Raw genomic sequence first — 23,095 nt, forward strand, 5'->3', positions numbered from 1 at the left:
GATCCAACGTACTGAATCTGGCTTTCACTAAAATCCCAGCATCCTCGCTTTAAGTCTTTGATGTATTACTTTATTAAACCACTTGATTGCCCTCGGCTTCTTTTCTTTTTTCATCTCCCCTTCCAAGGTCTTTTTAGTTTCTTCGTTTCTTTTTTTCAACGCTTTTATGTGAGTTGTGGTTAACTATGGAACTTATTTTCACTTTTATGCACAATAAATTGGGAAAAAGGCAAAAATATATCGCACAAACATTATTGCAAGTCCTTTATTAATGCAAAGAAATATAGAAAGGAAGGGAAATGCAAATAAGTCTCATGTACAGGAAGTTATGAAAAAAACAAATCTTAGTACTAGAGTTACGCAAATGCTGAACTCGAGGGGTGCAGTTACAAAGGTAACAAGTGAAGTAGTAGTTTGTAGAAATTTTGCGTTGTTTATTTGTCAAAAGTTACTTGATTATAGAACTTAAAATACCGTTTTGGCAGCTCTGTCATTTCGGTTTTATATCATCAAAATTTCATGGTTGGAAAGCAGGATGAGTGCACTGAGTATGGATAAAAAGGAACTGCTGACTAAGGTAAACTAGGCCAACAAACTAAGGCTAGACTAGACTGTCTTAGGTATAGGCTTAGCCAAGATATACAGTATATAGGCCTAGGCTACAGGTTCGTGCTAAATTAACTAAACTTAAAGTTCATTCGGTCGAAGTTAAGTATATCTTAGTTTAACCAGACCACTGAGCTGATTACCAGCTCTCCTAGGGCTGGCCTGAACTATGGGGTTGCTCCGCATCCGGTATTACCTTGGAAATTTACTGTTCCTGTAGGTTAGGCCAAGTCTTTTGGTTGCTTATTAACAATTTACTCCTATTTTTTGTCGGTCGACTAATTAACCTGTAGTTAACATCTGAACTGGAATGTTATCGCGCATGCGCACTGTTATAGGGGAACATTTGGTAAAAAAGGGAGTTTCCTTCACTGGAGGGCAACCCTCCCCCTCCCTGGGTAAGTAGGCCAACACGGCCTGCTAGGTTAGGTTAAGGCTAAGGTCCCACCGAATCCGCTGCGTGCATCCATCACGGCTAAGCATTTTGTGCGTCTCGATCAACTGCCATAATTCAAATATGAGTGGCCCCACACGGCTCATGCGCGTGGGTAGCGTCAGGTGTATTACTGGACTGCACGCGCAAGGAACAAAACGTTTTGTTTTTAGCTGCAGTTGGACGTGCGTCTCCGAGCCAACCAAGCCAGACACAATCTCTCACCTTGCCCCACTCAAACGTAGACCTACAACAACCTGCATTTGAACCACCTGCCCAACTTTGAGTTATAATCAAATGTGATGATTTGTGGTTATGATAAAGGATTCAAGTAGTTTTTTATTATATGCTAATGGATACATTTATGTAAATACCTTTGTTTCATAAGTTACTGTATCTAGTGTTCAGTTCACACACAATCTGCACATCTGAATTTTTTTATTTAATAAAATAAAGTGCAACTTTACAAATTTCAAAATCAGTAATCCATACCTCAGAGTTACTACAAGTCTCTCTTCCGTTGATATTGATCTTCTGTAATTGTTATCAAATTTTGATATTTGAAATATAATACCCTCATGAATTAAGTCAAAGGTTTTCGGCAACATCCAACAACATTTAAAAACTTGTCTGGTTGCTGTCATAACTTATGAAAGAGTGTTGCATATTCTCCACTCTTTCCTTGTTCTAAATTTATGTCATGAGTCCAAATTTTCCTATTGTTCAACACTTCTAATTTGGTTGACAGCAATGAGTCATAGAGCAAAAACTCACATGCTCCCTCCATGACGGCAAGTGCTGCTGAACTGTCCGTCTTGTAACTGTCACTCGTTTGTCTGGTTGGGCCACACACACAGAAGACGGACACGATTATAGATGGACGAGGCTGCTTTGGCAGTGTTGGATGCACGGGACGGATTTGGTGGGGCCTTAGACTAATTTAGGGTATGTTAGGTTAGTATAGTTCCTTTTATAATGGGTTTCCTTAGCCAATCCCTTCTTGAACACGTGGCTCCCTGATGACTTGCGCATGCATGGAACCATTCCATAACAACAGCATGGCAGTCCTTTCTTTCTCCCGTTTCCAAAACCCCACGTTCCCAAAGGGTCCCAAACCATCCTGGGTAGATATGAGGTTAATAATAATTGACTGACAATAAACAACACTGCCTCCTTCATCAGCAACACTAAAAAATATAGGAGAAATCAATTTCCAAGGTAGCCTAACAGTCTGTGTGGAGTTAACCCTGTAGTTTTACCGTTCACTCGTAATTTGGTAAAATGTGTTTTTTTCTGGTAGTTTTGACATTACTTTTACAAATTTGATAGGCCTATTTGTTTTTATCAGAAATAGGCCTGCTTCGTTAAATGACAAGGCCCACAAGCCCCTTGAAAGTAGAACGATGGGAACAGGTTCCACAGACGAAAACAAACCTAACCTTTCCTAGAATGCCATGTCCTGACCTAACCAGATCTTACCTTCTGAACCTCACTTTGCCCCTCCTGGATTCCCCCCCACCCCATTCGGAGGTAGTCCTGTCATTCTGCAAGCTATCTCTAAGCTCCACCTAACAAACATGGACCTCCCCCCCTCCCCGTGAGTAACCTGAAATTTTTGGAGAGGAAAGGGATGTAAATGTGCGAAATGCGGGAACAGTAAGCCAACCTAGCTTAATTACATTACTTAGGACACTGGCTACTGGAATCTAGCCTGCCTAACTTGACTTTAAAGGTATAGGCCTAAGGTAGCATAGCTTGAGGTTGGCTTCTCACTCCAGGTCCCCCACTTGTTAGATGTGGTGGGTTATTTTGGGTAAAAGTGTTTACAGTGGAAATGGCCATCTAATATACCAGAATTGGAAAACGAAACATCATATTTATTAGTTAAAAGTTCTCTCCTCTAGACTCTCGATCCCTATCAGTAAAGCCAGGTTACATAACCTATGGAATAATTGCTTTGTTCCGACACAATATACAAACTGTCGGTCCTTTACATTAGGAATTACTTTCAGAGTAGGCTGGAAACGGCCGTTGAACTTTCGAACAAGGTGGTTAGGCAGTTAACTACCGTCCAGGAGGCAGGGGTACTGCCTGCCCGGATGTAAACATTCCAATTTGCTTTCGGCCTTCGTAGACTGCAGACATTTCTCTCGCTCTCTGCCCAACTGTTGAGCTTTTCCCGGTGGGAACTTTCCTTTTGTTTTTTTCAGTATGAATGTTGATAGGCCCTTGAAGCCCTCCTACCCCCAGGGTGTGCCCTGGGGTAGGAGGCAAGAAATGTCATACCTCAGATCTAGTGTTGACACAGACCCACACGCCCTCTGCCCCACTTGTAGGGGACGTGTGTATTAGTGCGCTATACCTTGTAGCGAGGGTTGTTCCTGGTCTCCTGAGCAGTGGAGGAAGTTTGAAGGGAGGAGATGCTACCATAGGAAACCTGCCAAGGAATCGTCCAAGGGTAACATGCCCCCGACAACTCCTGTGGTGGCTGATCCATCGGGGTCGTTTCTCCCTCCCACCAAGCTTCCCCTTCTTGCTGCCTCTCCATCGGGTGAGGACTCCCCCTCCCCTTCCTCATTCGTTTCATTGGGTGTGGAAGGCCGTGGGGGAGCGGTTGCTCAGGACATCCTCTCCGGGGCCTCTCCTCACTCCGGGGGTGAATTTCTTCCCCCAGAGCGGCAGAGGCTTCCCTTTTTGACCCGACTTTATCCTCAAGTTTTGAGGGTGGAAGCATCTTTTGTTGGCCAGGTACCCGATCTGACATCTGCCTGGCGGCACCTGGGTCTGCCTGGCGTGCTGTCACTGGAGGGCCTGGTGTCACACTTGTCTGGCGCTCCGGTGACAACCCACACAGCCACTGCTTCCACCACCATGACTGTCACTGTGTCATCTTTTGGCAAGCTGCCTGTGACGGTTGCCTCGCACCTCAACACCCAGGTTTCGGCCGCACCTGCCACATTCCACTCTGTGCCGCTGCCTCCTGGGTTCCTTGCCCTGTTGTCCCTGCCTGGCCCCTCACACATGGTGACGTCGTCGGTGCCTTATATGACTATGCCTGCTCCTGTTGCTGACCCACACTCGTTATTGACCATGGTTCCAGTTCCTTGCTTCCCTGACACTCAGCCTGTCCTGGCTCCCCATGCACCTCCCGTGCCTCCGACCCTGGCTTCGTCCCTGGACTATCCTGGCTCCCGCGCTGCTGTATCTGTCCTGGTAGCTGCTGGCCCGAGCACCATCTCTGCTACCTGGGTTGCGCCTGCTTCCATGGCCTCCCCTGGTTGCTCCTGCCTCCGTGGCCCCCTGGTTTCGCCCACTTACGTAGCCCCCCTGGTTGCTCCTGTGCCTTCTGCTGCTCCTCTGTCGAAGAAGAGATCGAGGAAGGTGTTGTCGTCTTCGTCTTTGTCGTCGTCATCGTCGTCTGTTGCCTCTTCTTCCTCCTCTTCCCCTTCCGAGGCTCCCCAGCTAAGGAAGAAGAAGCCTGCCTCTCCCCCCCCCCCAAGAATTCTTGCACTGAGGCCTCTAAGGGACTGCCTCCTTCCACAAGGAAGGCAGTGGGATCTCTCGCTGGCTCATCCCGATCCAAGAATCAGGGAACCACTGCGTTGACCCCCGGGTCAGTCGTATCGGGAGCCAAGGGTGTGCAGACCATGGTTCGCACTCCCCCTGCTGCTCCGAAGAAGCCTGCTTCTAAGGCCGGCGGGTCCGCTTCAGACACTAGCTCACGAGTCGCTCTGAGTACCCCAGTCTGGTACAGGGAAATCTCCCTCTGTACAGATTCGGGTGTGTGGCAAGAGAAAGAGTCTGGGCATGCAGGTGCCCCAACTCTTCTTGCTGGTACTTCTTCTAGTACCAAGCCAGGTTCTCGGGAAGGTGCACCCATCCCTCGGGTCCGGACACCTGGAGAAGCAGAGAAGAGGTCCCCTGCTCAGTCTTCCTGAAATGTTTTGACTTCGAAGACAGGCGCGTCCAGAGGACAGTGCAAGTTCGCACCAGCCAGCTGCGTGCTTGACTCCCAGTCCCCAGCCACGTCCATGCAACCAGCCTGGCTCGGGGGAGGCGAGTGCGTGGCTTGATTCGCGCAGGCCACTCCGCTCTCCTCGACCCGGGCTGCCGTCACCACCACAGGTTGGTGACTGCTCCCGGCCCACTGCCCATGTTGGTTCTGCCAGCAAGGCAAGTGGGGGCGGCCGATCCTCCTTGCCTGTCCCCTCTACCTCCTGGGCTCCTTCCAGGGGGCATGAGTTGGAAAGGAAGGACTCTGGTGAGTTGTCTCCCCAGAGTTCTACCTCGGGGGCGCATGTTCCTGGCTCAGTCCTCGGTTCGGCCAGGCCTCTGCCTGCATGGTGCAGGAAGGATCACAGGGGTCTGCCGAGATCCTCCCTCCTGCAGGGAGAGTAGATCCGGAGGACCGCACTCTGGAAGGACTCGAGGGTCCTCTTCCCCAGGATGCGGACACCCCCGAGATACAGAGGATGTTTGCTAAGGTAATTGCGCTGATTTGTCAGCACAACGACCTCGGGGAAGGGACCACGGCCTTGTCTGTGGATCGTCCGTCGCGCCTCGAGTCCTACTGGGGACCCAAGAAGGAACCCAAGGCTTCGGTGAGGCTGCCGTGGTCCACGCTTGCTGAGGGGGTACTCGATAAGGTGAATAGTCTTGTGTCTGGGCAGGACAATTCTCTCCAATCAAACTGCTCAGACAAGCTTCTTCCCCCTCCTCTGCCTCACCAGAAGCATTTCTACGCACCGTCAGAAAGGTCATTGCTGCCTAAGCAGGTTGACCCGGACCTGGTTGATGTAGATCCGGGTCTCTCGTTGCAGCAACTTACTGCAGAGAGCATCTCCCTCTCTCAGCAAGAAGCCACAACCCTGGAAGCTACCACTATGGCGGCCTTCCAGGCAGTCTCCTGGCTGGATCTGTGGTCCTTCACAGTATCCAAGGTGGCTGCTTCCTCAGGTGCTGTCGTACCTGGGGAGGACTTTGCTTTCAGGAGACTGTGCCAGTCTGGAGGGAGGGCCATCTACCTCGCCCACCAGACAGCATACCTGTGGGCTAACCTGTTCCTGAAGCAAAGGAACGCCACTCTTTCTTGCTTCTCCAGGTCCGGTGGGGCCTGAGTTGGCAATGACCCTGCGGAACGGACCGCTGCTGGGTTCCGCCTCTCTCTTCCCTAGAGAGTTGGTGGACGCTGCAGACAAGCACCAGGCCGATGACAGCTACCGGCTTGTCCACCAGGCAGTGGCCAAGACCTCCAGGTCATTGCGTTCCACTGCGGCCAGGTCATCAGGTCAGGCTAGCACTTCCTCAGCCACTAAGAAGTCCCAGTTTTCAAAGGGATCCTGTGGAAACACCTAGCCTCCTTCTTCCTCTAGAAAGGGTGGGTCTTCCCGCCCCTTTCAGCCCGCTTTCCAGTCTGGAAGAGGGGGTAAGGGGAAGAAGAAGAAGGGGAAACACTAGGGCGGCGTTCCCTCCCAAATGCTACTGAAGGTGGGGTGGTGTCTGTCGAGCCATTGGGTAACATGGCAGCGACACGGAGCCAAGACCTGGATAGTGGATGTCCTTCGGGAGGGATATCTACTACCCTTCGAGTCTCGGCCTCCCCTCACCTACTCTCCGGTCCGTCTCCGCACATACATCCAAGGAACTCTGAAGGACTCCGCACTACAGCAAGAAGTGCAAGCCATGCTGAGCAGGGGTGCTGTGGAAGTCGTGCCGGACCAGTCTCCAGGCTTTTACAGTCGTGTCTTCCTCGTAGAGAAAGCCACAGGGGGATGGAGACCAGCCATAGACCTCTCTCCCCTGAACCGATTCGTTCGCCAGACTTGGTTCACAATGGAAACGGCGCGATCCGTGCTCGCTTCCATCAGGGAGTACGACTTCATGCTTACGGTGGACTTGAAGGATGCGTATTTCCAAATACCCATTCATCCATTCTCTCGCAAGTACCTCCACTTTATCCTCGGGGAGATGGTCTTCCAATTCAGGTCACTCTGCTTCAGGCTCTCGACTGCTCCCCAGGTGTTCACAAGAGTCTTCTCTCTTGTGTCAGCTTGGGCCTACTTGCACGGGATACGTCTGTTGAAGTACAGTGACCCCTCGCTACTTCGCGATTAGATTATCACGAATTCACGACTTCGTGGAGTTTTGAATATATATTAATGGAAAATATATCATGGATTTTCTGGAAAATTTTAGAAAAATCGTAATATATGAACACCCAAAATTTCTCATTAAATCCATTAAAATATTAATAATAAATAGTATTTCCTAGTCTAAGAACAACAAAACAAGTGTAAAATAGCAAAAAAAAACACATATTTGCACTTGTAACTATCTGGAAAGTGATGCCTATAAATGGAAAGTGATGCCTATACAGTACAGTACCGTGTGTTCCATTGTTGGGAAAACACAAAGCGTACCATCTCGGTGACTAAGTGTGTTGTAACACAGGCTGTGATTTGTGCATGGGAGGGAGACGACGAATCACAGCTTCCTGATTTCTAATCGGGCCTGTGATTGGTGCTTAGACTGATGCTCAGAACCTGCAGCATCTCCCCTTGTCTCTCTCTCTCGCGGCCACTTCGCTTCAAGCTTTCTTGCCAAATGGTTTACTTTACGCTGTGCTGTGTGATTTTTTTTGTGGTCTTTGTTGAACTTTGCTCCAATTTTCACCCCCTGCAATGGCTCCCAAGCGTGCTGCTTCTTCCAAGGCTGGTACTGAGCCTAAACACCATCGAAGAATGATGACGATCACCGAAAAGGTGAAACTTCTCAATATATTGAAGGAAGGGAGAAAGTTCGCGGCTGTAGCCCGCCATTTTGGCGTGGACGAATCCACCATTCGCTACATCTACAAGGACAAGGTGAAGATTAGGAAGACAGCTGCCATCACCTTTAACAAGTCGGCGAAGAGAGTGGTTACGGCTCGTAATAAAACTATCGTCTGTATGGAAGTTGCTTTGGCCGTGTGGATAGCCGACTGCCGAAAGAAGAACATAGCCTTGGATACGAACATTATCCAAACAAAGGCTAGGAGCCTGTACAAGACCTTCGCCGCTAAGGAACCAGAGGACGACAGTGGCGAGCACAAAGAAGCAGAAGATGAAGAAGACGTAGATGATCCGCAACCAGAGACGTCCAGTCATTCACCACGTAAGAAACTGCAATTTTCTGCTAGCAAAGGGTGGTTTGCAAAGTTTCAGAAACGCTACGGCCTAAAAAGTGCTTCCTTGCATGGCGAGGCTGCTTCGGCTGACACGGTCGCTGCTGAAACATACGTCAATGAAACCTTCAAGAAGATTATCTCTGAAGGTGAATATCAGCCCGAACAAGTTTTTAATATGGACAAGACGGGCTTGTTTTGGAAAAGAATGCCCTCGCGAACTTTCCTGTTCAAAGAGGGAAGCAAAAGCCTCTGGCTTTAAAGCATACTAAAACCAGGACTTATTTACAAGTCTAAACCAAGGGCTTTTTAAAAACAAAAACAAAGAATCTGCTACCCGCATATTGGATGCACAATCCAAAGGCCTGATAACAAAGATGCTGACCTCCAACTGGTTCCACCAGTTTTTCATCCCGCAAGTGAAGGTGTATCTAGCAGAAAAGGGCATGCCATTCAAAGTCCTTCTCATTATGAATAATGCTGGTGGCCATGCTACTGATCTGTCGTATTCGGAGGTTCAGGTTGAGTTCCTACCACCCAACACGACATCACTTATTCAGCCAATGGACCAGGGAGTTATTAGGGCATTCAAGGCCCTATACAAGAGGAATGCCGTGGTGGACCTGGTTGCTTCCATGGCTCCTTTAAGAGGACAGGTAGCATCTCACCTAAGGTGTATGGTTTCGGAAGTGAGAAGGATTCCGAGAGTGAATGGCCTCTCCTTGTCCTACTTCTTCTCCTCTTTTGGACTGAGAATGGGACTCAAACCAATACTTGCTGGAACTGGCATTTCATGCGGTAAGCTTACACATCGAGCACCCATTCTATTTTTCTCTCTAGAATCATAGAAGCATTCCTGCTCCTTCCTCTAGCAAGGGGAGGAAGGAGACCCTGGCAATAAGGGAAACCCTTTTTCTGGTCTTTACTTACTGCCTCTGACTATTTAGAGTCTTCCCCAGCCTGTTTTTATATGAATTACGATTCCTCACTCATTTGAAACGGCCCAGATGTCTGACATTTGATCTTGCAGTTCCTATACTCCGATCAGTATGCCAGAGGCACAGTACTCCTCGCTCTTTCGACAAGGAGTAACCCAGGTGTGCAGAACTCCAGTCAGCTCAAGGAGACTCCCTCAGATTCATCCTTCCAACCAGTGATTCTTCCTAATGTAACGGACCGATGGTTTGCATATCATGTAGGAACAAATCACAGTTTTTTAAAGTAAATTGTATTTTTCCTAACTAAACAAACCTGAGGTCCTTTACATTACATTTTTATGCCCACCTCATGCCACCCCTCAATCTGAAACCTGGGCCGAAAGGCAAACTGGAATGTTTACATCCAGACAGGTGGGTATTCCTGCCTACCACATGGCAGTTACTTCCTAACCACCTTGTCCAAGAGTTTAACACCCATTTCCAGCTTCACTGTAAGTAATTTCTAATGTAAAGGACCTCAGGTTTGTATAGTTAGGAAAAATACAATTTACTTTAAAAAACTGTGATATCATTCAATTCAAAGTAAACTGCGTTTTTGTATGTTATAAATTATGGTTCCATTTATATACTCATCATATGATATGCCTAATAGATTGGTGATAGCAAGAAAATTAAATTTGGGAGCTTAGGCTAGACCAGTGTTTTCGAACTATTCATTTAGTAAGGAGCTATATAATTTAAACCTTTTTCTAAGTACAACTTATTTTTAAATATATAAGAATAATTTCTATATGATAAAAGTTATCAAATTATTGTGTCAAGGGAAAAATAGCCAATAAAAATGGTGTCAATGAAAAGAATCTTGGCCAAGCAAACGCTAGACTAGTGTTTATTGATTCAACAGGTATTTTTTATTATTTTATCCTTTTAATAACAATGGTATTCCAATGAGTCAAAATTACTTTTCCATAGCAGTCCATATTTAACAGTTCTCAAGTATTGTTCCAAAGCCTTTGAATATAAACAAATTACCTTGTTAGCCTTTTCTGTACAGTAATTAGTTTGTTTATAGGATGCTTTCTAATATTTGAGATATATACAGAAACCATGTAAAATTCTTGACTTCAACTATGATAGACCTCAAAATATTGTAATAGTGTTTCAAAATGTATTGTACAGTGTAATGATTAACTTACCTGCAAAAAAAGATAACATGTTCTTTTTTATAAGTAACTTACCCAGTAATTCCATAGCTATTAGGTTTCCGCATACGGCAGCCAAAATTCAAATTTTGCGGGTAGTGCTTCGATTGCTCAATGTAGGTGCACAGTATTGTCCCCTAACAGCAGTGCTAGGAACGACTAAGTTAACCACCTCATTCTGTTTGTTGCCGTATTCAACAAAACATCGAGTGCTTACAACAGATTATTCTTATTTTCTGGTTATATCACTGGATTTCGGTAGTAGAGGCAGTCCCCGGTTATCGGTGGGGGTTCCATTCTGATGGCATGATGATAAACGAAAAAAAACGATCGGTGCCAATAACCAGATGTCGGCACCTCTGTTAGGTATGTATTGGCGCCAATACCTAATTATTGGCGCCGACAAGTGGAAATCATTGATTTTCAGCGCCGAAAATTGCCGATTTTCATTGCTAGACAAGCGCCATAAAACTGGATCGTGATAACCAAGCCCGCTGATAACCGGAGACTGCCTATATTACACAACCACCGGAACGCTTATTTCATAGCATTCGAGCAGAAATATTTCAGGATGAGTCTTGTCTTTTGTTATTAGCTTGATTCAGATTCATCAACAAGCTGGCTACTTGCAAGTCGCCAGTAATAATTGCCTTAAAAAGTAATTCTTGAATGTTACGCCATTCATTAGGCCAAAAACTTTTGCATTCATGATTTGTTTACAGGTCATAGGATACGACCAGCCACTGGTAAATGATTGCCTTAAAACCCATTCCTTAAACCAACTAACAGTCAAGATTCACATATGGTCAAACTCAAGGGCCTGACACTGACTGCCAGATACATCCCAGGGAAGAAGAACATCATGGCAGACACCCTAAGCAGAGCAGGACAGATAGTGGGAACAGAGCGGTCCTTGCTCCAGTCAGTAGCGAACAGACTCCTCAGTTTGTGGCCGGGCCCCACAATGGATCTGTTGGCAACTTTGAAGAACCACAAGTTACCCCTATACTGTACAGCTCAGCAGTACCAGACAAGAATGCCATTATGCAGGACACATTCCAACACCACTGGAACAACCTAGACATTTACATATTCCCCCCTTTCACCCAAATCAGGAGGGCGATCAACAGGTACTTCGTTTCTCAAGGTCTCTGGATGATGTTGGTAGCCCTAATGTGGCCTCAAGCGGAATGGTATGCAGATCTCCTACATCTTCTCATAGACACCAAAAGATGTCTTCCCATAACACCAGACCTACTAAAGCAAGAACACAGCGGAAAGATACATTGCTCAGTAGAATCACTTCAACTTCACTGATGGAGATTATCGAGCAACTCCCCAGAAAGAAAGGCTTTTCCAGAAAGGTTGCAGAAGTTATTGTGAGCTCGATTAGAGAATCCTCCCTCAGGCTATATGAACGGAAATGGTCAGTCCTCTTGGATTGGTGCAGTAAGAGGGATTTACATCCCCTCAAATCAACTGTAAGAAGTGTAGCAGATTTCCTTCTCTTTCTGAGGAACGAGAAAAACCTCTCCGTCTCGGCCTTGAAAGGGTATAGATCTATCCTCTCCAGAGTTTGTAAAGCAAGAGATATTGAGTTGTCATCATCTTGGGAAATTTTGGATATGATCAAACACTTTGAGAAAAGTTGTTCTCGAAATTTGAAACCTCCTGATTGAGATATAAAGAAAGTTTTAACTTCTTTGACCAAGTCTCCTTATGAACCCATCAAAACTTCTTCAGACAGGGACTTAACCTTAAAAACAGTGTTTCTTTTAGCTTTGGCTAATGTTTCTTTTAGCTTTGGCATCAGCTAAAAGAGATGGTGCGATTCATGACGGTGACTTTCAGTTTTCTGCCAGACTTCACACAAAAACCCAGAACCCATCATCACTTGACCCAAGATTTGATGGCTTCTCCATTCCCTCTCTTAAGGACTTTGTGGATAACAATCAGGAAGAGATGCTGCTTTGTCCCATACGCGCAGTGAAAGCCTACCTAAAGCGTACACCCTACCTCAGACCAGCACAACGTAGACTTTTCATTAGCACAGGCTGTATTAGGAAGGAGATTTCCAAAAATGCCATCTACTTCTGGCTGAGGAAGGTCATAAGCAGAGCTTACAGTTTGGAACAAGATTTATTTACCTTCCTGACACGCATTAAGGCCCATGACATCAGGAGTATTGGCCCTTCAGTTGCTTTTAAGAAGAACTATGCTGTGAGGCAGATCCTCCGTGCTGGAGTGTGGAACAGACAAACCACCTTCGCACCTTTTTATTTGAAAGATGTCACACACAAATCACTGGACACTTTCTCCATAGTCCCAGTGGTGGCAGCTCAACAAGTGGTGTGGAGGATATGATCTTTTAGCTCTGTTCAGATTATGTTGAGTGGTCCTCCTCCATCCTCCGTAACACCACTTGGGTCCAGCATGTGATGTTCACAGGATAGGACCATCTGGCTCCTTTTGAACATAGAGCTCCCATTTTCCATCACATCACTTTAAAGAGTGAGTATTATTCTTTTAAATGTGATTTTATTTTTGGTGGTTACTGTTGCTTGTCTTTTTTGTTTATGGAGAGATCTTCCTTCCTCCTCTTTATGAGTCTCCTGCCACATGGTGTGGTGTTTGTATCAGTGTCGGAACAAATGACAAATTCAACAGTAATTTGTATATTGCAATACACTCCCTGAACACCTGAATTAGCCCTGGTCACTGACCATCCCGAACTATATCCCCATAAATTTACCCACAAAGTGGGTAATTAACTGTCAGTGTTACCAATGCTACAGGTAAAATCTTGTCAAATTAGTTACTCAAGGTACCGTTGACAACGCTGCTGCAAATACCGGCCAACAGAGGCTGACATCCCCAATTGTTATTAGTTCGCCGTTAAGCGTGGGTGTGTCCTGCATCAGGTGAACTTTTGGTCGTTTAGCCCGACCCCCATTTAAAGAATTTGGATATCAGATTACGACTTTGGACTGTTTTCTATTGGCTGGATTTGGAACTTCTCTCCCGGTTTTGACATTGGATCGGTACTTTGGACTCGATATGAATAAGTCAGACGAGAAGACGTCACCGTCTGCTAGCGCTGCTGCTTCCACTTCGTTTACAGTTTCGACGACCGAGCCTTCTATTGCAGGAGATGCTGCTGCTCATTGGTCCTGCAAGTCCTGCAAGCGTAGGATGAGTACCCTCAAACACGATCGACATTCTGTTTGTATTTTATGTAGGAAGGTTCAGTGTAGTATCAGTGAGAGATGTGACGAGTGTAGATCTTGGTCAGTAGATCAAATTTAGGATTATATAAAACACAGAAAATCCTTAGCCTTGAAGAGTAAGTGCAGGTCAGGACCAGCTGTAGGGTTACAATCAGTAGATAAGGAAGCGTTAGATTCAGAGTTATTCAAGAAGTTAGAGGACAGGTTATCATCCATTATGTCTAGCCTATTTTCTAGCCTGATGAGTAAGTTAACTGAGAATAGAGATAGTGGTTGTAGTAGCATATTTGATTCTAATCGTTCTTTTTCAGCCCCCCTGCCTGTTCCAGAACCAGCCCTAACGGGTGCCGGGGGTCATGTAGAACCGCAAGCCTTGAAGTAGGTTCTGCCGGCCCCCCCCGCCGCGGAGCAGGCAGTGTTGGCAGCAGATTCCCCCCTTCCCACTCAAGGTGTAAGTTCTGAGGTTGATGTAGAGTTAAGTAAGACACAGACAAGTAGGGATAATAGGTTAGGAAGTGTTCAGGAAGAGAAGTGAAAGTTGCAGGCTTCTTTGGGTTCGGGTTCGGTTGGGGTTTCTAGTGTAACGGCTTCGTCTTTGGATCCATCTTCGGTTTTATTTCTTGCTTCAAGTTCTTTACAACAGAAGATTTCTACGTCTGTGGTTGGTCGTTCGGATGTGGTTTCAGGTTTGTCGGGTTCTGAAGTGGAGAGTGCTCCTTCATCTTCGAAGGTTCCTTTTCCTTCGGTGGATAAGTTTGGTTCGCCTTGCGGTGGTGGTAATTCTGGTGATCAGGTTTTCAGTTTGCCTCAGTACAATGCAGATTTGTTGGGTTTGTCACGGGTTATAGATGACTAGTTAGGCAACGTTTCAATTTTGGGTTTTCCAATATTCATGGTCACGTCTTCAAGAATTTTCCTGAGTTTGCTAATGATGTCTGTCAAGATTATCAAGGGGGAACAGAGTCGGTCTGTTTTCTTTCTCTGAAAACTATGGCCTCTTCTGCTAATGAAACATCATTTTATCATAAAAATGTCATTTTTCCTTTTCCCCAATTTCTTCTAAGCCTTTTCCAATGTCTTTACACAATCTTCTTTATCGAGTCACTCTTGGAGGGCTCTTCGAGTCTTCTCTCTCATCCTGTTTCTTTGCCATTAACTCAGCAGAGCAAAAGAGAATTTTCATTGGTTCAATCCTGTAATGTTGGAGTTTTGGCAGCTCCCTCTCTGTCTTCTGGGTTGAGGGAAGGTGTACCTTTGGCAGGGTCTGTCTTCTTTAGCACCTTACAAGGGGGTCTTCCGCAACTCTGTATATTCATCCTTTACTGGGTTTAAAACGTAATGTGTCCACCGAGGTTCTTGCGGATGCTACAGCAGTTGGCGTTTTGTCTGCGCCATCATTGAGTATATCAGTACCGATGGTGTCCTCAGCCTCTCCTTTCACTATGGTATCTGGTAATTTTCCTTCTTCGGTCCCCATTGCTTCCGCAGCTCGTAGCTTGTCCTTAGAAATACCTTTGAGTACTGGACCAGTTTATATGTTCTCCACCTGTCCAATGTCGGCAGTAGGTGCTCCGGTGGTTACTCCGAGTGTGGCTTCTTCCTTTTTCTCTCCTACTTCTTTCTCAACTTTTCCTGCGGCTATTTCTATTCCTCCTTCTAAGGTGTTCAATGTGGGTTCGGCTTTGGTTCTGGGTCATCGGGGAGTTCTTCTTCCCTCTCCCTTAATCAGTGTGACTTCAGCTCCAGATACCCATACTGGTGCAGTGTTGGTTCATCCGGGATTGGGTGGATTGGGTGTTGCGGCCTCTCCGCTCTCAGGGGTGGGCGTTTGTTGCCCAGGTGTGGTCGGCCCAGGTGTTATGTATCGTCGCTGGGTGGTGCAGGGTTTGCTCAGTCGTGTGCGACTGGCTTAGGAGTTTTGTCATTGGCTTTAGTTGGTACAGGGTTTGTGCAACTGGGTTACGGTTGGTTCAGGTATGATGGGGCCCGGTATGTCAGGTGTTGGTCTCGTACATCCTGGTGTAGCGAGTTCCGGGTTATCGGGTGCAGATCTTGCCGGTGGTCAGTCTGTCTCTTTTCTTGTCCCTGTTCAGTCGGACCAGTCTGACAGAGAATGCTCTTTTGAAGAAGAGGAGCCAGTACCAGATATAGGTTTTTCTCCAGTGAATGAAAGCAAGTATAAGTGGATGGTGGACTTTATCCATTCTCTCTTTTGCAGTCCAGGCTCCTGGGGAACCTACACAACCAAACCAAGCAATGTTTGAATCATTGTATGCAACTAAACCAGTAGTCTCCCAAACATCAAGTAAACTGGTCTGGTTTGGCTGAGTTGAGCAGGTGTTGAGGGAGGCAGACTCTAGGTTAGCTTCTCTTATCGGGTCAGGTAGACAGGATTCAACCTTGCTTCTAATTGGAAGGGGTTCTATAGGGTAGCAGGCAACCCTTCTGCCAGTGTCAGAGTTCCACCCAACGAATCTGCTGAGGCTCTTCTCTCTCGGGTTCCTTTGTCAAATCAGTTGGTAGCGGTTACATCTCGTGAGGCTTGTATTTTGGGGGACACCTTTCACAACCAGTCTGAGGCCTTGTCCCACTCTATGTGGAAGTTGTCTGGGTTGATGGGGTTTCTCAGACAAGATGGCTTTACACCCTCCAATCCTGTATTGTGTGACAACCTCATCACTTCAGTTTTGATGGGGTTGGCATACCAATATAATATTTCGGCTGGCTGTACAACGTTCTTTGGCAAGAAGAGGAGGGACTTCTTTTAAAATCATCTGCCGCCTCACTATCCAGACATAAATAAGAGGGTTCTGTTGAGGGTGCCTTTTGTGCTCTGCAACAGTCTTTTTAGAGAGGAGGATGTTTCCTCCATGGTCAATTTCGTGTTGTCGTCGTCAGCAGTAGCGTCACAGCAGGCTATGATTCGTGTGGCAGCTCAGGGTTCAAGATCACCTAAAGGATCCAGGATGCCATCTCCTGCTAAGCGATCAAGTTCTAAGTCCCCTGTAAGATCGCCGAAGAAGGTCCATTTTGCTTTTTGCTTCTAAGGGTTCGACTTCTGCCTCGGATTCGAAACCTTCTTCTTTCAAGAGGGGTTTTCGGAAGTAGGAGATGTTCCCCTTGCCTGTGCCTGTGGGAGGTTGCCTTGCTCCTTTTTGAAACATCTGGAAGGAGTGGGGCACAGAGAGTTGGGTAGTGGAGGTGTTAAGGGAGGGGTACAGAGTCTCGTTTCATTCTTGTTTTCCTCTGTCCAGCTCCCTGGTTTGCCTTCCCAGTTATTTCCCATCCTCCATCAAGGGATAGCTTTAGTGGTGGAGATCCAAGCCCTTTTGGAGAAGGGGGCAATAGAGCCCGGTCCTCCTTCTCCAGGGTTTGCAGCTAGATCTTCGTGACTCCAAAAGCGGGAGGGTCTTGGAGACCCATTATAGATCTTTCGGGTCTCAACCGGCTGGTAGTTTCAACAAAGTTTCACATGGAAACTTCGCAGTCAGTGCTCCTGTCAATTCGGAGAGAAGATTGGATGGTTTCAGTGAACCTCAAGGATGCGTATCTCCAGGTTCTGATTCATCAGGAATCTCAGGGGTTCCTTCGTTTCTCAGGTCCAACTGGAACGTTCCAGTTCAAGGTCCTCTGCTTTGGTCTACCCACAGCACCTCAGGTATTCACAAGGGTAATGTCTCCTATTTTGGACATAATGCATCATCGGGGATTTCGAATGAGGGGACACTTCGACGATTGGTTGGTTCAGGCTTCGTCTGTGGACAGAGTGTTTTAGGCAAGGGATTTCTTACTGGACCTATGTCAGACCTTAGGAATTCAGATTAATTTGGACAAAAGCTCTCTAATTCCAGCTCAAGTAAAGACCTATTTGGGGAAGGAGATTCAGATGTGTCTTTTGAGGGCTTTTCCGACACAGGAACAGATTCTTGTGGTTCTAGGTCAACTAGAAGTATTCCTGTCGGACGGCTCAACCAGTGAGCTTGTGGAAGAGCTTGTTGGGCTGAATGTCCTCCCTCTCACTACTAGTTCCAGAGTCTCGTCTCCGGATGCGTTCTCTGCAGGTGTGCCTCAGGAATCGCTGGGACTTTCCGGAGGAGAACACAGTCGTGGTCTGGGGCAGTTCTTGCCTGAAGGATCTTTGGTGGTGGTCAGAAGAACATCATCTGACCATCAGCATAAGATTGGACTCACCTCTTCCAGACGTTCATCTGTACACAGATGCCTCAGATTGGGGTTGGGGTGCGACCCTGGAGGAATCTCAGGCAAGAGACCTTTGGAGGGATCTGGATTGAGAGGAGTTCATACATTTCCAGGAGTTGAGAGCATGAGAAAAGGCTCTAAGTTGCTTTTCGGAGCAAGTAAGCAATAAGGTAGTAGCTCTCTTTTGCGAAAACATTACGGCTGTGTCGTATCTAAAGAAAGAGGGAGGAACAAGATCGCAAGTCTTAAACAATGTAGCACAGAGAGTTCCTCGTTGGTGGGAGGACCGCAGGGTTTCTCTTATCCCTCATTTTGTGTCAGGGAAGCTCAGTGTTCTAGCAGACACGTTGAGTTGTTCTCAGGAAGCTCAGGGGGCAAATGGACTCTGGTTCAGGAAGAAGTACAACATATGTTCTGGTTCAGGAAGAAGTACAACATATGTTGAGGAGGTGGCCAGCAACAGTGGATCTCTTCCCCACAAAAATGAATTTCCATCTTCTGGTCTACTTCTCCCCAGTAGTGAACCCCATGTCGTGTGGGACAGATGCAATGCTGCACTCCTGGGACAACCTTCAAGTGTATGCATTCCCTCCTTTCGGGTTGATTCACCAGGTACTGATCAAACTCAGTAACAGTATCAACACTCAGATGACCCTGATAAGCCCCTTCTGGCCCCAAAGACCTTGGTTTTCAGATCTTCTGGACATGTTGACTGAAGTTCCAGTATTCCTTCCAGAGAGGAAAGATCTCAGACAACCTCGTTTCCATTACTTACGTCGGAACCTCCGCGTGCTGAAGCTAGCTGCCTGGAGACTGTCCAGCGAGCAGCTGTCATTCAGGACTCTCTAAGGCAGTGGCTCGCCAAGTGTCTTTCTGTCTGAGAAGATCAACTAGGATACTATACCAGATTAGTTGGGTTGTGTACCGTAGTTGGTGCCGGAAAGAGGGGCATAGCATTTCACGTTTATCGGTTGCAAAAGTGGCAGATTTCCTCTTGTTTTTATGTCTGAGCCTAATTTATTCTTACTTTCACATCTATGTCAGAGCCTAATTTACTCCTAGACTGTAGTAGTCCTTCTTGGGAAGACCACAGCCCTTCCTCCAACAACAAAAGAGCTTCTTTGGTGGGCAAATCAATCAAGTTTTCTGGCCACGCAAATTTTTCAGGGCTTTATAGGTCTGGCAGCTGTATCAAGCCGTCAGAAGAGTGTCCTTCCTTCTGATTGGTCTTTCAATCCCCTGGTCTCTCGGGATCTGTGGACTCTATGGGGCGGGGTGACTCTGGGCTGTCTGTCACCGCAAGGACCCGTCGCCTCCTCCCTTGGATTCTCCAGTCCCAAACCCTCTGGTATGGGCAACAGTCACCATATACAGACCATCCTTCTTGGTCCTCTTCACCTACACATTCTTATGGTTCAGGGAAGCCCTAAACGAGTTTCAGGCTCATTGTAATATTACGAGGACCCTCATAGCCCTATTCTGTCCCACGATAGAATGACTCCCGAATCTGTGACAGTTGTTGGTGGACCCTCCAGGTTCATTCCCCAACTGTTTCTCCTTGGTCAACCTCCTTCAAGAGATGCCACCAAGGTGGTCTGCACTTGCCTGGACAGGTTTCAGGCGATTCAGAGGCTTGTCAATCAAAAATGTTTTGAGATGTGTCGCAGAGACTACGACATACAAACGTCAATCTTTTAGCTACATCTACCAGACTAAGAGGTCGATTTTCTGTAACTAGTACCCTAGACACTTCGTCTCCCCTTCTGAGACATCTGTGACCCAGTGGCAGGTTACCTCTTTTCTGAGGAGGTCTAGGTTCTGTAATACTCCTCCATTTAGGAGTATAGAGCTATGCTTAACTTATGTTTAAGCACAAGGACATAGATTTTTTCCTAATCTCTGTCCCTCAAGTCCTTTACCCATCCAAGCAAGGAAGAAATTGACTCGGATTGCACGTTACCCTTGGGTATTTTAGCCAAGTTCAAGGTCTTGCACGTTACCCTTGGGTATTTTAGCCAAGTTCAAGGTCTTGCACGTTACCCTTGGGTATTTTAGCCAAGTTCAAGGTCTTGCACATTACCCTTGGGTATTTTAGCCAAGTTCAAGGTCTTGCACGTTACCCTTGGGTATTTTAGCCAAGTTCAAGGTCCCATCCAAGACCCTTGGATTTTAGCCAAGTTCTTTGCTTACCCTTCAAGGACTTCCTTGACTTGGGTACCAGGAGCAACCGTTCAACTCACAATCTCCTAACTTTAGCCAAGTTCAAAGGTCTTGCAGCTCCTTGGGTATTTTAGCCACAGCCTGACACCAGCTCATGCCACGGAGTGTCCAAGTCAGGTCTTGAACTTACCTTGGCCTATTTTAGCCAGTTCAAGGTCTGGCACCAACTCATATTTTAGCCAAGTTCAACTTGCAGCTCCCAAGCTCCTTTAGGCAACTTCCTGGTCTTGCCAGCTCCTTTGGTACCAGCCACAGCCTGGTCTTGCCACATTACCCTGCTATTTTGTTCAAAGCTTGCAGCACCCTGGTAACTCCTAGCTCAGGTCTGGTTACCCAGCTCCTCTGGCACCAGCCACAACCTGGCTTTAACCAAGCCCAAGTGTCTTGCACATTACCCTTGCTCCTATTTTAGCCTAGCACCAAGGTCTTGCACGTTACCTTGGGTATTTTGCCAGCTCAAGGTCTTGCTCCAGCTCTTGGGTATTTTAGCCAAGTTCAAGGTCTTGCCATTACCCTTAGGTATTTTAGCCAAGTTCAGGCTCAGTTGGGTTTTTCAGGTCTTTTTACATTCCCTTGCTGAGCTGGACCTTGCATAACCCTATTTTAGGTGTTATCTTGCAAGAACCGGGTCTTCATTTTTGAGTTACCCTTGGGTATTTTAGGCAGTTTTTGGAGTGCATTTTGCCAAGTTCAAGTCTTGCACGTTACCCGTGCTTTTAGGCAAGTGTCAAAATTTTAGCCTCTTGCCATTACCCTTGGGTATTTTAGCCAACTATATGCTCTTGCACGTCCATTCTACTATCGACCTGCTCAAGGTCTTGCATTCTTTGCTTTTCACTATATTTTTTAAAGCTTTATTTTAGCTGTTCAAATTCTTCCATCACCCTTGGGTATTTTCCAGTGACTGGCAGGTCTTCGTGGAAGGAAGCACAGGATGTTCTCAACTTCGATCTCTGCACCTTTTCCTTGGGTAAGGTGCTGAGTTTAGAGACCAGGAGGTATTTTAGGCAAGCCTGAGGTCTTGCACCCACCACCATTGGGTATGGATGGGTCTTGCACGTTTTATTTCAAGTTAGGTGTCAGTGTTGTCCTAGGGTATTTTATTTTCGAGGTCTTGCAGGCAATGGCGGGCATTTTAGCCATTCAGGGTCTTGCTTATTTTATTATAAAAGTGTCATTTTTATATAAGTATTTTAGCCAAGTTAATTACATTGCTTTTAGCTACAGGCATTTAGGCAAGTTCAAGGTCTTGCACGTTATCAGCTTGGTTCCGTTCTGAATCTTGTGGTAGATAACTGAAAATCTTGCACTAACCCTTGAAATTTTGGTAGGCGAAGTTGGTCTTGCGTTACCCTTGGGTATTTTAGGCTTATTCAGGTCTTGCACGTTACCCTTGGGTATTTTAGGCAAGTTCAGGTCTTGCACGTTACCCTTGGGTATTTTAGGCAAGTTCAGGTCTTGCATGTTACCCTTTATTTTAGGCAAATTCAAATCTTGATTTTCCATGGGTAAATTTGCAAGATTTTCGTTGCTATTTTAGACAAGTTCACCCTTAAACACATTTTGGCTATTTTAGGCAACAAGGTCTTGCCTGTTATTAGGTATTTTTTTAGGCAAGTTCAAGGTCTTGCACGTTTTGAAATTTTAGGTTCAAGGTCTTGCATTTGTTTTTAGGTTTCAAGGTCTTGCACTCGCCCTGCCCATTTTTAGGGTTCAAAGGTTTTGAATAAGTAGCAAGTTCAAGGTCTTCAATACCCATGTTTTTTAGCCAGTTCAAAGGTTTTGCTGTTACACCAGTTGTTAGTCTTGCACGTATTTTTTTTTAGCCAAGTTCAAGGTCTTTCCTGTTGTATTTCATCGTTTGGTGAAGTATATATTATGTCTTGTTCAAGGTCTGCGTTACCCATTTAGATAGAGTTAGGTTTTTTAATTGAATTAACTTTCATATTTTGATTTCAGCTGACTTGGTTACCCTATGTAATTTCAGACTCAAGTTCTTCTAGCCTTAGGTATTGCAAGTTCAAAGGTCTTGCACGTTACCCTTGGTGTTTTTTTAACCAAATCTTATGACTCTCATTCAAATGATCTGCACAGGCTGTGGGTATTTTAGCCAAGTTCAAGTCTTGCAGAAGAATTAAGTATTTTAGGCAAATTCAAGGTCTTGCACGTTACCCTGGGACTTTTAGCCAAGTTCAAGACTTGCAATCACATTTGAATAAAATGGCTAAGGATAAGAACAGAAAGCTACTGCTAGGCAGACCAGCAAATCTTTTGGGTATTTTAGGCAAGTTCAAGGTCTTGCAGTTCCCTGTGGGTATTTTAGATTCAAGGTCTTGATGTTCCCCTGTGATTTTAGGCAAGTTATCCCATTGCCAACCCTTCTGTTTTAGCAACCTTCAAGGTCTTACCTGGCTCTTGGGTATTTTAGGCAAGTTCAACCTTGCAACCCTTTGACCAAGTTCAAGGTCTTGAGTTAATGATCAATTCAAAGGTCTTGCACGTTGATTTTCGAACCCATCTTGCACAGTTACCCTTGGGTCATCCATTCAAGGTCTTGCACTATGGATATGTTAGCCAAGTTCAGTCTTGCACGTGCCCTGGGTATTTTAGCCCAGTGTTTGCAGTGTTGTGTATTTGGAAGTTCAAGGTCTTGCATGTGTTGGTGGAGCCAGGTGGCTCAAGCCCTTGCCGATTCCCTCGTATTTTAGCCAAGGTCAATGACATACTCCCTAAACCTGGAAGGCAGTCAAACTTGCAGTGTAAGGGTATTTTAGCCAAGTTCAGGTCTTGCACGTTACCCCCTTGGGTATTTTAGAAAGTTCAAGGTCTTGCACATTACCCTTGGGTATTTTAGCCAAGTTCAAGGTCTTGCACGTTACTGGAATTTTAGCCATTTCTCTTGGATGTTCATTGTCTTTTTTAGCCAGAGTTCTAGTTTGGAGTTGATTCTCTTTTAACGGCAGTGGCACTTTGTAGATGAGTTACCCTGTTATTTGAAAAGACATGCTCAGTGTCTTGCATTCCCTCCAGCGCCTTGCAAGAAGTTCAAGGTCTTGCACGTTACCCGGTATTTGTAGTAGTTCAAGCCCTTTTTTTTCCATTCATCC

General features: G+C 46.0%; 1 protein-coding gene across 1 annotated transcript in view; it reads left to right on the forward strand.

Moving 5' to 3' along the window:
* The first annotated feature begins 368 nt into the window (after positions 1-368).
* LOC136840962 (AP-4 complex subunit beta-1-like) overlaps positions 369-23,095 on the forward strand; it is a 105,828-nt gene continuing 83,101 nt past the window's right edge. The window contains exon 1 of the mRNA XM_067107950.1: positions 369-577. Within this exon, the coding sequence (XP_066964051.1) occupies positions 536-577 (42 nt within the window). The 5' untranslated portion in view covers positions 369-535. The remainder of the gene's footprint in view (positions 578-23,095) is intronic.

This window comes from Macrobrachium rosenbergii, chromosome 8, assembly GCF_040412425.1.
Source record: "Macrobrachium rosenbergii isolate ZJJX-2024 chromosome 8, ASM4041242v1, whole genome shotgun sequence".
Lineage (NCBI taxonomy): Eukaryota > Metazoa > Arthropoda > Malacostraca > Decapoda > Palaemonidae > Macrobrachium > Macrobrachium rosenbergii.